At 49.4% G+C, this 13819-nt stretch overlaps 1 protein-coding gene across 1 annotated transcript; it reads left to right on the top strand.

Annotated features, from left to right (window-relative positions):
- Window positions 1-864: 864 nt before the first annotated feature.
- On the top strand, window positions 865-10178 carry PAX1 (paired box 1). The gene is made up of 5 exons (XM_055132148.1): window positions 865-1081; window positions 1507-2136; window positions 3576-3718; window positions 4340-4547; window positions 10087-10178. The coding sequence occupies exons 1-5, from the start codon at window positions 865-867 to the stop codon at window positions 10176-10178; spliced, it is 1290 nt and encodes a 429-aa protein (XP_054988123.1).
- The last annotated feature ends 3641 nt before the right edge of the window (window positions 10179-13819 follow it).

Raw genomic sequence — 13819 nt, forward strand, 5'->3', positions numbered from 1 at the left:
GCTTCAAGCGTGGGTGTTTATCAGGTCTGGGAGAAACAAAACTGTCTTACTGGTCTAAAATAAAAGTTTTGAAGTTTTTCAGGGCCCAGAGAACTCCTTTTGGAAGTCCAACTGTGTCCCACATCATCTCCTGGGGAGCATTATATTTGAACCTAGTTGGAGGGAAATAGTCTAGAGTGTGATAGTCTTAAGTCTCTGAGATCACACCACTATCCCCAGCGAGTGGGTGTCTATTAAACATTGTGAAGATATTCTGAGAACAATATTGGTGTGTAGATCAACAGTGAGAGACTAAGGAATCAGATGCACTCTACAGTTTCTTTCGGTCCTCTTGGCCTTTAGCTAGTCAGGACACTCATGGCCAGTAGGGATGTCCACACACTAATAACTTACATCGATCTTAATTGCAATAATGGTGGTGGAGAAGGTTATAAAGGTAAAAACCAAACTTTTACAATACTGCTGCTGCTACTAAATACAGTCAGTTTCAGCGGAGTTCTTTACCATTCTCAAAATGGGGTGCGAGTGAGGAGAATAGAGGTGGGTGGGAGGAGAAATTGTAGGTGATTGGTGTCCCAGCAGAGTTTAGATGTGTGTGTGTGTGTGTGTGTGTGTGTGTGTGTGTGTGTGTGTGTGTGTGTGTGTGTGTAGGGGGGGTGGGTTCCGGAGGAGAGCCAAAGGGGAGGATTGGAGGAGAGCGTAGAGTTTCAGGGAGGGGAGGGGGACTCCGGGGTGCAGTGACGAGAACCAATGAGCTGCCAACCCTCGCTTCTCCTCCGGGACCGCCAAGATTGACGTGGAGCACACGTCAAATTGATCCCCGCACGCCGCAGCCTCCCGGTCAGACGAATTTCTCCTAATCGGATGAAGTTCCCGCTGGGCCTGGGGGCGCGGGCGTGGAGAGTGTCGCGGGCGCGGGCGGCGGCGGGCCCGGGCGCGGGCGGCGCGCTCGGCGGCGGCTCCCCGCGCGGGTCGGGCCCGGGCTCGGGGCTCGCGCGCGCGCTCCCTCTATGCCCGTCCCGCCGCGGCCGCGCTCTCCCGCCCCGCGCAGGGCCCGGGCGGCTCGGCCCGCGCGCCATGGGTAAGGGGTGACGCGGCGCGGCGCGGGGGCGGCGAGGGGGTCGTGTTTCGGGCTCTCTTCTCTCTCGCGCGTGGCTGGAGACCGGAGCCTGGACGGGCCGCGCTCTCCGCGTGCCTCCAGCTGCGAGGGGGATGGCGGGGAGACGGTGCGGAGCGCCGAGGAGGGGATGCCCCAAACGGATGGGGCAAAAGTTCTGGAAGGGCACGGGGCGGGGGGCTGAAGCGCTCCACCATCCCCTCATCCCCTGCGCGGTCCCCACGAGGGTGCCGGCCCCGGAGGTGGGTCCCGGCCGGTTGCCCCCAGACCCCAGGCCCCCTGGATCGCCTGCAGAGACTAGCCCGGGCGCCGGGTCCAGTCCCTCGCGCCGCCCTGGGTGACCCGCCGGTGTCTTTCCCTCCCGCTCCCTTCCTCGGGCTGGTCCGCAGAGCAGACGTACGGCGAGGTGAACCAGCTGGGCGGCGTGTTCGTCAACGGCCGCCCGCTCCCAAACGCCATCCGCTTGCGCATCGTGGAGCTGGCCCAGCTGGGCATCCGGCCCTGTGACATCAGCCGGCAGCTTCGCGTGTCGCACGGCTGCGTGAGCAAGATCCTGGCGCGCTACAACGAGACCGGCTCCATCCTGCCTGGGGCCATCGGGGGCAGCAAGCCGAGGGTGACCACCCCCAACGTGGTCAAGCATATCCGGGACTATAAGCAGGGCGACCCTGGCATCTTCGCCTGGGAGATCCGGGACCGGCTACTGGCCGACGGCGTCTGCGACAAGTACAACGTGCCCTCGGTCAGCTCCATCAGCCGCATCCTGCGCAATAAGATCGGCAGCCTGGCGCAGCCCGGGCCCTACGAGGCCGGCAAGCAGCCGCCGCCGCAGCCCGCGCTCCCCTACGGCCACGTCTACCAGTACCCCTACCCCGGGCCTGTGTCGCCCGCGGGCGCCAAGATGGGCAGCCACCACGGGGTCCCCGGCACAGCGGGCCACGTCAGCATCCCCCGTTCATGGCCCTCGGCCCACTCAGTCAGCAACATCCTGGGCATCCGGACGTTTATGGAGCAAACAGGTCAGTCGTGGCGGTCTTCGGGAACCTTCCAGCAAGGAGCAGAGTTGGAACTAGAGAGGGGCAGGCGCCTGAGGGAGATGGTTCTCGTTCGCCTCTGGGAAGCGCGTCTTTGGGAAGGACTTAAAGCTGACCAGGAAAGCTTAGGGGTCCCAGGCCTTTTGTGGGAGTCCTCGGACATCTTGAACGTTTTATGATAAATATGGAAAATATTTCCTTAGTGGAAGCGCAATCGTTGACCACAAATTCGGAGTCCTGACATTGTGCTTTTTCCACTCTTGCAAAAAAGTATGCAAACTCCTATCGCCAAATCTAAGCTAAACAAACCACAAAGTCAAGTCTGCATATCCTCCCTCCCCCCATACACTTTTGGGTTCAGATCTTTTAGGATCCATCACTGGTTGTGGAGAAGTTCTGTCCCTCCCGCGCACAAAGTTTCTTCCAGTGAAAGGCAAGGGCAAGAGGGCATCTAACTATTTCTTATCTCCTGGCCTAGATTTCTAAGTCCTGAGGGCAGCAACCATCCTGGGGAGGAAAACTTGCAAGCATTTGTATTTTTGTTTATAATCAGAACTCAACAAATAGTCATCCCCTCTGTATAGGAATGAGAAGGGTCAAGGGAGGTTTGGGGTGGCCTTGGTTCAGGCCTCAGGGGGGAAAAACGAAGTATGGGCTGGGTCACTATCCCTGGTCTTCAGCAACCAGCCAGAGGATGCATTTTTTTTTTTAAGCTGAGCAGACTCAGGAAGAGGGTGAATCCAAAAATTGACCTAGCCTTAGGAAGAGGAAACATTGGCGATGTGACATTAACTGGGTTTGTTCAGTGCAGCGCTGGCCTTCAGAGTCTCTGCGACTCACCCACCACAGGCATTGTTTCTCTGGGGCTTAGACACTGCCAGAGCCTCAAGTTGGTCTAAGAGTCAGGGAGTGAAGGGTGAGCTGCAGGCACCGAGCTGATCCCCTGTTCTCCTACTTTCACCTGGAGCTTTCTATGAGCCTCCAGACACACCAGCTCCAGAAGCTAATTTAAGCCTGGAAAGGGCCCTGGCTTGATGCTTTTTCGGGGGAGCCCCAGAATGTTTCCAGACCCCTCACTTTCTGTGACTTTGAGAAACGTCTATAATTCTGTAGAACCTGATGTTGATTTGAACTTGAGCCATTCCAGGAACTGCCTCTGAACTGTGGAAAGGTCTCCTAACAGGGTACCCTCACCCCTTCATGCCCTTTCGCTGGCTCCCCGCTGACACGTCTCCTTTTGCGGGAAGCATGATGGTCTGGGGGAGCGAGGAGGAGCTGGTCCCATAGTCGCCCTTCTCCCTCTCCGCCTTGCTAGGAGTGAAAGCGAAACCTCAGTCCTTTTCCCCGGGTGCCCTAGGCCACTGCGCCTAACTGCACGCTGGGCGGAGTGTGGTTCCATCTCTCATCTGCTCTGTCTCCAGCAGGGGCCCTGGCTGGGACCGACGGCACCTCTTATTCCCCGAAGGTGGAAGACTGGGCCGGCGTGAACCGTACGGCTTTCCCGGCCGCTCCGACCACAAACGGGCTGGAGAAGCCTACCTTGGAAGCGGACATAAAGTACACGCAGGTAAGTGGGCAGCAGGTGGATGCAGCCAGATGGGAGTCAGAAGAGACAATGAAGGTGAGGGAAAACAACACGTCTGGCAAAGCGACTGGAACCTGCAGCTCCGGTGTCTTGGCGGGGCCTGACTGCTCTGGTGTGGTATTCCTTCCTCCTCTCCATGCTCTGGTTTGAGGGCTGCTGGCCCTCGAGGACACTGAGTTTTTTACTTTTGTCAAAATATTTTTGCTGAACAAAAATGGAATGCTTAACCCAGATGGCTGTAGATGCCTCCTTTCCTTTGAATTTCCAGGGTGAATACCGTGGTTCCTCTCTACACCCTCTCCACTTCTATTATTACTTTAAAAAAATCAACAGATTTTAGTTTATTAAACAGTTGATATCCAAGCATTATTTTATAGTTGCAGAGTGCTACACCAGTGCCCTGCACCTCCTCCTCCTTCCTCCCCATTATTGCTTTTAAAAACTATCTGAAGGGAGACTAGTTTGCTCAAGAATTTTTACAGGGAAAAGTAGGGGCCAGCCCTCAGGTAGGGGAAGTGAGGATGTCTGCCTGGGTGGCTCATGCACTGGCAGAGCATCCAGGCCGCCTGCTGCTGACTGTCTGTCACTCTTTCTCTCCTGCAGTCGGCCTCCGGCCTCTCAGCAGTGGGAGGTTTCCTTCCTGCCTGCGCTTACCCTGCCTCCAACCAGCACGGGGTGTACAGTGCTCCAGCCGGCAGCTACCTTGCCCCTGGCCCGCCCTGGCCACCAGCACAGGCCTCCCCGCTGGCACCCAGCGTGCATGGCGGGGAGCTCACAGCTACGATGACCTTCAAGCATCCCAGCCGAGAAGGTGAGGGAAAGGGGAAAATGAATGCCAGGTGGAAAGGAGTCTCAAAAAGTGTGCAGCAGTCAGTGTTGGCAGGTGTGTGTGCACGTGTGTGTGTGTGTGTGTGTGTGTGTGTTGGGGGTAGAATGAGGGAACCTCACTGGCAGTCTGGAGTAGGGGTACCTGGAACAAATCTTTTTTTCTGGTTAAATGTGGATCCGCTTGATTTTTTGGAGCAGTTTATTTTTCTTTTAGTTTTGGGGCCATACCCAGAAGCGCTCAGCGCTGATTTCTGTCTCTGTGCTCAGAGATCTCTGCTGTCCAGGCTCTGGGGACTGTCTGGAATGTCAGGGCATTGAACCTGGTTGGACCAGTACAAGGCAAGTGTTCCACTGTACTATCACTCTTGCCCCCGGGGCAGATTAAATTTTTAATGGGCTTATATTCTGTATACAGCTTTCCCCCTAGAAAGGCAAGTGAGGGGTGAAAGAATCCCAGAGATTCTACGTGCCTGTGCCTGACTTATTAGGCAGTGAAAGAGGTTTGGCTGGTCACAAGAACTCCTATATTTGGGTCCTGTTCTTTTTGTGTTCCACCAAGAAATTACTTCTTTTGGAAGTAAGAAATTACTTCTTTTGGAAGATGCTGACACATCTCCATCTATAAAAGGGTCTAGAAACACCTTCAAAGCCTTTATGTGTTCTGTGGATTTTTCTTTCTGCATGGAACCTGCTGCCACACCTGAATCACACAATTAGGTGACATTGGACTTGCTGTACTGGCCTCTTGACCTGTAGCTTAACCAGTTTGAGGACCAGTTCAAGATTCATTCTGGGTACTGCCAGCTCCCCTCTCTACCCCAACTCCAGTCTTAATTTTAGACAGGCCATGGTCTGCCTTTAGATTAATTTTCTTAAACACATCCCTTGGGAAAGGAAAGAGCATTTTAGTTATGTGTTCCTCAGTCTTTTGGACTCTTTTATGATTTGGGGTCTTTTCTGTGGGTTAAATGGGAATTCTCCTGCTCCTTGCCTCCAGCTACTCCCCTAAAAGTTGCTTAATCAATTTGATATCAAAGCTGAGTGGAGGAGTCTTTTCTTACATGAACCCACTGACTGTCAGGTTTTGTTTAATCTTCTTTCTATATCATGGAAAAGATAATCTTTTCTTTTTTTTTTGCTTTTTGGGTCACACCCGGCGATGCACAGGGGTCACTCCTGGCTCTGCACTCAGAAATTATCCCTGGCGGTGCTCAGGGGACCATATGGGATGCTGGGAATCGAACTGAACTCGGGTTGGCCACGTGCAAGGCAATCACCCTACCCGATGTGCTATCACTCCAGCCCCAAGATCATCTGTTCTTGAGTCCAAAGTTTTCTTCTTAGTGAAAGGAATACCTGGATTTCATAATTTCCAACTTGCTCATATTTAGTTCTTAGGACCAGGAACTTGAAACTTCAACCACTCGGGAGAGGAAGGAACTACCTCAGGGAGTGTCAGTTCCTGCAGTGAAGAAGACAGGGTTAAAACATGGGCGAGGGGCAATTTATAATAGTACCAGATTATAAAATAATCTTTACCAGTGGCTTAGTCTCACACCTGCCAATGTGGAAGTGGAGGGCAGGTGACACTGGACAGGCAGGAGTCAGAAGACTTCCTGCTGTCCAGGTGAAAAGCATTATTTACAAGTAATCTCAGTGAGACATAGCATTGTGATTTATGAGTGACATGCAGTTGGGTAAAGAATGAGGAGTAATATGCATTCGTAGGAATCAAGTTCGGGAAGAAAAATAGAGAAATATTTTCACGCTTTATAGTCAATAAGAACATTGAAATTTCAATCTACAAAAACTGAAAATTGCAACTCCTTTAAGATTAAATTATAAGATAATAAAATTGCTAATTTTTAAATATAAAATCCAAATAAAGGAAACCTTTGAAAATTGGAAAGCAGGAATTAGAACTGTCTTTAGTTTTACTTTGGGGGTCAGATATGAGAATCTTAGGAAGACTTTGCACAGGAACTTTGTCCTGGCCTAAGAATCTGTTTTCTTGACAATCAAATTGGTCTGTTGAATCAGAAATTGAACTATAATTTCTCTCACTGCAGAATTCTTTTAACTAAGGTTCATATTAATTAGAGAAGTAGGTGCATGCAGTTAAACTTAATCATTTCCCCTCTGCTAATCCTGGGAAGAAGACCTAGAAATAGGGCTTGCTGTTTTCAGAGCCATGCAGTCACTTTCCTGATAGAAACATCTTGATTTGGGGAATCTCAAGTTCTATATTGGAAGCAAATTATGACCTATAGGTAGCAGAAATAACCTAAAAGGAAATTATACATACAATTCTGAACTGGAAACTAACTGGTTAGTTTGTAGCAAGAGGTTCCAACATTCAGACTCATTGCTGACTGCCTTTTGAAACTAAGTTTCCTTCAGAAATACAGGATCACCAGCATTTACATCCCTTTACCCTGCTAATAGCTTTTTTGAACATCCCAGTCTTTTTCAAATTCTGTAATAATAATTAGATACTTTAGTTATTAAAAATTGATTTCCTGACTTTACAGTTCCTTACAGATCCATTGTGAAAAGTGACTTCTTAAGTTTTCATACAAGTGTTTGTGTTTGAATTAGGACATAAAAGTAATGAGAATGACATAAGTTACTTAGGTTATAAAGTTTTGTTCTTCTCACTGGAAGAACAGCTGATTTTTAAGACTGACCCCTCAAAGGATCTTTGAAAATCTACAAAGTGCTTTCATATTATTGCTTTTTTCTTCATCATTGCTTAAGTCATTTTCAAAGACTGTCCCTTGAGATAATTTATTATCACTAATTGTTGTTCAATTGGTAAATGTTAAGAACAACATTTACTGAATTTCTTCATTACTGATTTAATCGTGAATTCTCGGTAAAAAAAAATCTTGGTCACCTAGTGCACCATTTTCCAAACGGTTATGGGAAAGGGAAACACTGGAATGATCTATGCGGATAGTAGTAGCCTCTGGTGCAATTGGGAGAGAAGAGGAATTTTCTCTTTGTCTTTTTTAAAGTAAGTAAATGTCCAGAAAGGCACTGAGTGAAAAAGATTTTTTTTTTTTGCTAAAGAAGCCTGTAGGCTCCATAAATTTGGGAATTTCTGAACACACACAAAATACTTTATATTTCCTTACAAGAGACCCTCTAAAGAGCAATATATAATGATGCTACTACTCTCTCTCAGTCTCTCTCTCCCTTCCGAGGCAAGTGTAATGGACACTAAAGACTACCCTAAGGAAAGGATAGTCATAGCTTAATCTGTACCTTACAATTAATTAATATTTTCTTGGTGAAAAGATAATTGAGTTTGGGTTCTCTGTTATACAGGTAAGAACATATACTTTAAATTTCCTGTTCATGAAAAATATTTACAATTTTCTAGAATTGGGAGAATAGGAATATAGACTCCATCTTCATACAGGGGTGCAGGATTTTCTGGGAATCCCCCAAACCCATTCCAGAGTCTTCATAGCCAAGGGAAAACATAGGTGAAAGACTCTTCTTCACCCCCAAATTCTCCAGGACAACTGGGTATTTACTATATTCTCAGAAAACCTCACTTTTATGAAACCTTCCAGTAGGGCTTTTGGAAAATCTAACGATTTGGAAATAAAACTTTAAGATGTTGCTTAGTTTGAAAGAATATGCATTACTTTTACTTATTAAACAATAACTGGCAGCTTTTTCTTTCCACTTATCTTTGCTGAGGTTTAATCCTTGAAGGGAGGTCCTAAAAGTAAAGGGAGCACTAGGGCAAAGAGACATTTTTCAGAGATTACAGCTTCTGAAATGGGTCTTATTTGACTTAGCCCTGGGAGATTCCTTCCAACACCCTGCCTTCCTCTGCCCACCACCCAAGCTTCCAGTGACCCTGCAGTCTGTCCTGACATTTTCCGTAAGCTGCCCCTGCCCTGCCCCTGCTATTAAAGTGACTGATGCTCTCCTAAGACTCCCCCAACCCTTCTGGGCTATACATCGCAGGCACACTGCTGTCCCTCTTCTGGAGTCTCTTGCTCTCAAAAGCAAAGGAGGGGAGGACCTAGGACTGGCTGAGACAAAGTTTCAGGGCAGCGGCAAGATCTCCACTTTCCAGTGAAGTGGAATCCCTCTGGGGGCCCAGGGAGGGGGGTTTTCAGTTCATTTTCTTGTTGTTTCTAAGTTTCTGGGCTGAGACGACTCCTGTTTCTAAATCCCACCTCACTTGTAATTCCTTGTTTGTAGAGGGTGGAAAGAAAGAGTTTGAAAGCTTCCCGAGCAGTTACAACTTTATAGGAAAGAAAGCCGAGAGGTGGGAAAGAGATGAAAAGACTGTCCTGGAAAAAAGTCTTTAGACTCCCTGGAAACCTTGCTAAGTCACAAACACGCACACGGGTGATAGAGAGTGTCCCTTCCCAGAGGTGTGAGACTCCGCTGCAAGCTGGCACCTGGGGGCAGCTTCAAGGGGAAAACATGTTCAGTGTTTGCCCTTGAATGGGCTGGCGTTCTACCATTAGATTGTGTGTCTATTGTGGGGGGGGAGATTGGTGGTAGTGGCATACAAGGCTCTGTTCCTCCTGGCGGTGCCCAGGAAACTCTGTGGTGCCAAGGACCAAACCCGGGCTTCGGGACGCAAAGCCAGTGCTCAGCTTTCTGAGCCATCTCTCAGGAGTTTCCGAACTCTCCCTCTAAAAAAGAAATTGGGGGCCGTGGGCCGCTACAAAGTTTAAAAACAGGCCGCTTTAGATCGAAACAGGCCTATGCTTCCGAACGCAAAAGCAGTTGAGCCACCGGTACTAGGAAAGGAAAAACAGATTGCGCAATCGTGGCGTCACTTTCCTGGCTTCCAGTAGCAAAACTTGGGCCTCTCCCCAACGCCATAATAATAGAGCAATGAGAGTGCCTTCAGATCTGGCCGTGCACTGCCGCTCAGTCCGTGCATGCCTGCAAGTGCGGGGCACCTGGACCTCCGCCCGCGGGAGCCCGACGGCGTCTGCCGCCCCCTAAGGCGCGGCTGGCCCAAGGGTGGCGGGAGCCCGACAGCTCCCCCAGTCTCCCTCCCTCTACAACAGCATTAGTGAGGTCCGCCTCACTCGATTTTTGCCAAACCGATCCGGAGCCCCTCGACAGAGCGTCGCCCTGAGCGTCCGCTGCGCCCGGGGCCTGCGCTCACCACTCGGGCGGGGACCGCGGGGCGTTGGGGAAGCGTCGGTGCGCTCAGTCCCTCCTGACTCCCGAGCGCTGGTCCGGTCCCGGTGCCCCGGCCAGCGGGCGCCCTCCGCCGAGGGGCACTGCCCCGTCCATAGGTCAGGGCGCTTGGCGATGGGCCTGGTGGGGGACAGCCCCGTCGCGGCTGCTGGTGGGAGACTTCCCGCAGGGGGAGGCGCCCAAGGGCTGTGTGCGCGGGGGAGAGCGCGGCTCCGTGTCTTTCTCCAGAGTCGAGGCGTCCAGGGAGCGTCCTCCCAGCCTGGAGCGCCCCGGGGCCGCGTCTCTCCCGGGAGCGACTCTGGAGTGACCCGACACCCCTGTGCTTCCTCCCGCAGGGGCCGACCGAAAGCCGCCCAGCCCCGGAGACAAAGCCGCGGCCAGCCTCGGCGGCCTGCACGGCCTGCCCGGCCCGGCCTCGACGCCGTAGGGGCAGCGCCCGCCGGGACCGAGGACTGACCGCGGCTGCAGCGCCCGCCGCCCGGCCGTCACGTGCTTTTTAGGAGCCCGCCAGGTTTTTAAGGCGTTTCTGAACTTCAGCTTTTAGAATTACTGCACCCACGTCGCGGTTCCTGCCTCGCTGGCGGTGGCGACCTCCCTCGCGCTTCCAGCTTGGGTCTTTCCGACTTCTTCCAGGATCACTGTTCCTCTCCTGTCCTTCCCTTTTCTGGTTTCCTCCGCCTCCCCTCCTCGCTCTCTCCTTCTTACCTTTCTTGCCCCAACTAATCACTTTCCTGCCTTCCTCTTCCGTGGCCGGCCACCGGTGTCCGGTGTCCCCATGGTCCTTCTTTGCTCTCCTCTCCCTTTCCCATTCCGCCCCGTCTGTTGTGCTCCAGTTCCCGTGGCCCAGCCCAGCTCCGACCTCCTTTCTTTCTGTCCTTTAGAGCTCTGGCTCTGGCTCATTTCTTTTTCCTGGTCCTTGACACCGTAACCTCTTTTCATGAGAGTCCCAAACCGGCCTCCCCATAGGCCTCTGGCAGCTGCACCCAGCCTTAATGAGGGGTGCTCTCACTGAGTGAACAGAGAAAATGCAGAAAAATATTCTGTATTTTTCTAATAATGAATCCAAACAAAATTCCTCGTGAAGGTCTCTTTTTGACCCCATTCCCAGGATATAGTCCCCAAATTTGTATTTTTGAGGTGCCCAGTGGCTGGACTTTTCTCTGAAGTCACCCCCAAAGATGAGGGTAGGTGTGGAGGACATTTGTGTTTCCTGGAGTTAGAAAATCCTGGGTCTTACAGATGCCCCCTCCCACTCCACTCCCAGCACCAGGGGCTCTGAGTCCTGGTAAAGACATCATCACTGTTTTTAGTGTTCAGAGGTCAGCACAATTGTTAATTTAAACCACAAATGCTTTAAGGGGTAGGGTAGTGTAATCAGGCTTCTGGTTTATAAGGAGTTGTGGGGGCAGTGGAGAAATGTGTAAGATTTCTTCTAGAGAAGAGCACAGAACTATTAATTGCTTCCAAGTTCAGGTGCACCAGTGGTGAAGTGGGGTGAGGTGGGGGACACTGGATATAAAAAATTACAGTTTTGTAGTCGCAAAATGTCACTGGTATCTGACATGTCTGATATCACCTGTTAAACACAATTGACTTTGAATAAAGGAAAGCATGATCGAAGAGTACACTGTGAGGGTGATCAAGCCTGTGAGCCAGTTTGGGGGACTGTATGAAACTCCTCCCCTACTCTAGCCCATGCATATATTAAGGAGGGATTGTTTTATTGATTTCTGTTAGTAGCATTTATAGCCTAGGCTGAGCAAGAGATGGAAGAGAAAGTGAGAGGGGAGGACAATTTCCAATGTTTAGTTTCAGGAAAATCAGATTAGTCCTGGGGAACTGAGGTAGGGAGAGGATCTATATGCAGAAATCATCTTACAAGAAATGAATCCTTAGGGAGCAAAGGGGACCAAAGACAGTGGAGGAGTTCTCAGGACATTCTGAAAGCTAAGAAAAGCATCACAGGCTACTAAAGTATGTAGAGATGTCCAGTGATCACAAACTTTGTCACTAGATACCTCTTTCATTTTTCTAAAAAGTAAAAATCTTTACTTTTGTTTTTCCTCCAGTGTTTGGCTTTCTAAAATTGGTGGAAAAGATTTTTGAGTTGAAAATTTTGGTGGAGCTGGGATGTGGGGGTTTGGGCCACAATGGACAGTGCTTAGGGCTTGCTTTTGATTCTGTGCTTAGAATCACTCTTGGAAGACTTGGGGGGTCATGTAGGGTGCCAGGAGAATTGACCCCAGGTTGTCTATGTGCAAGTCAAGCGCCCTACCCACTGTACTGTTTGTCCAGCCCCTGAATTGAAATTGAAACCTAAAAGTTACACCCAGTAGTGCTCCGGGCCTAGTCCTGGCTCTGTGCTCAGGGATAATTTCTGGCAGTGCTTGCGGTACCATATATGATACCAAGAATAAAACCAAGGGTCAACTGCATGCAAAGCAAATGTCTTAAATTCTATTCCAGTCCTTGTATTGAAACTAAAAAAAGAAAAAAATCTTAAAAAATTGTAAGTAACGCTGCCTGCTTGGACATATGGATCATCTGTCTGTCTGTCATCCCGTTGCTCATCGATTTGTTTGAGCGGGCACCAGTAATGTCTCTCATTGAGAGACTTATTTTTACTGTTTTTGGCATATCCAATACGCACGGGTAGCTTGCCAGGCTCTGCCATGCGGGCTCCATACTCTCAGTAGCTTGCCAGGCTCTCCGAGAGGGGCGGAGGAATCGAACACGGGTTGGCCACGTGAAAGTCGAAAGCCCAACCGCTGTGCTATCGCTCCAGCCCATGGAGCATATGAGAGGGAATTTTTTAAAATTTTTATTTTGCTGCAATGGTACCTACTAAAGGTATTAATCATAAACAGGAATGTTGAAGGCTAGTGATTTGGTTTATTTTCTCTAGTATTACAGCAAGCTACAAAGAACAGGTTTCGGACACAGAAAATGGATGGTATGTTTGAAGCCTGGAGTTTCTAGCCTTCTGGGCCTACTTTTTCTGCAGAGACACTGGTCATTATGATAATCGGCATAAAGTAAAAAAATGAAGCCTACTCTCAAATCCTCCATATTCTCAGTCTGTTTTTGTGGGAGTCGACAAGTTTTACCTGGTCAACCATTGACAGCATTTTCATGTATCCATCTTGCTGCCTAAAGATGGACTGACTTGATTGGGGAGAGAACATCTCATCCCTCTATGGAAATATGAGGAAAATAGAACTGACTTCTACTTCTGCATTGTCACCACCTCTATTTCCCTGTTACTTTCTATTTCTATACTTGGGATTAACCAGGTGAAGGATGATATTGGGAAACAACTCAGGAGGAATGGAAGGTAAATATGTAAATGCTACTTGCAAAGGATCACACTTTTCGAATTTGTCCCAAGAAGTTTTTTGTATCTTTGGACTAGGGAGAGTCTCCAGAACGTCACGTCTCTGGGAGAGCGTCCGTGGAGGCGAGATAGCTTTCAGTCACAGTGCTAACAGTGGGATACAAACATTTCAGATAGCGTACACGAGACTGTCCCTTCTTTCTTGAGAGCGCAAACTACAGAAAGTCCCAGAAAAAATGTTAAATCTACAGCACAGTGTAGGCTTGCATCTGATATCTCCAAGCCCTGGTGTCCTGTTTATGAAATGCACCCTTCAGTATGTTGACAATGATGAAAATTTGACCAGCCCTGGCATTGCCTCATTTCTCTGGAGGTGCTGTTATTTGGCTATTAACTACTGGTTAGTAGCTAGTCGCTACTAACACCATGGATGGGGAGTCAATCTATGGTGGATGTAGGATCTAGAATTTAAGTAGTTTTCAAAAGACCCCATTGGAAATCTATTTTTTTTTTATCTGAGAAGGTATGGAGGACTTAAAATAAATTTGAGCTATTCTGTTAGATAGAATACTGTGAGAAAGAGTCATGCACTAAAAATATTAAGAATATTCTTATAGGGGATTGGGAAATGATTCAGAAGCCTGGAGCACATGTGTTGCATCCTGAAGTCCTGGGTCTAATTATTGGCACAGGATAGCACCCTAAGAACTACTGGAGCCCCCTGAGCACGTTTG

The sequence above is a fragment of the Sorex araneus genome, chromosome 3 (assembly GCF_027595985.1).
Source record: "Sorex araneus isolate mSorAra2 chromosome 3, mSorAra2.pri, whole genome shotgun sequence".
Taxonomy (NCBI): domain Eukaryota; kingdom Metazoa; phylum Chordata; class Mammalia; order Eulipotyphla; family Soricidae; genus Sorex; species Sorex araneus.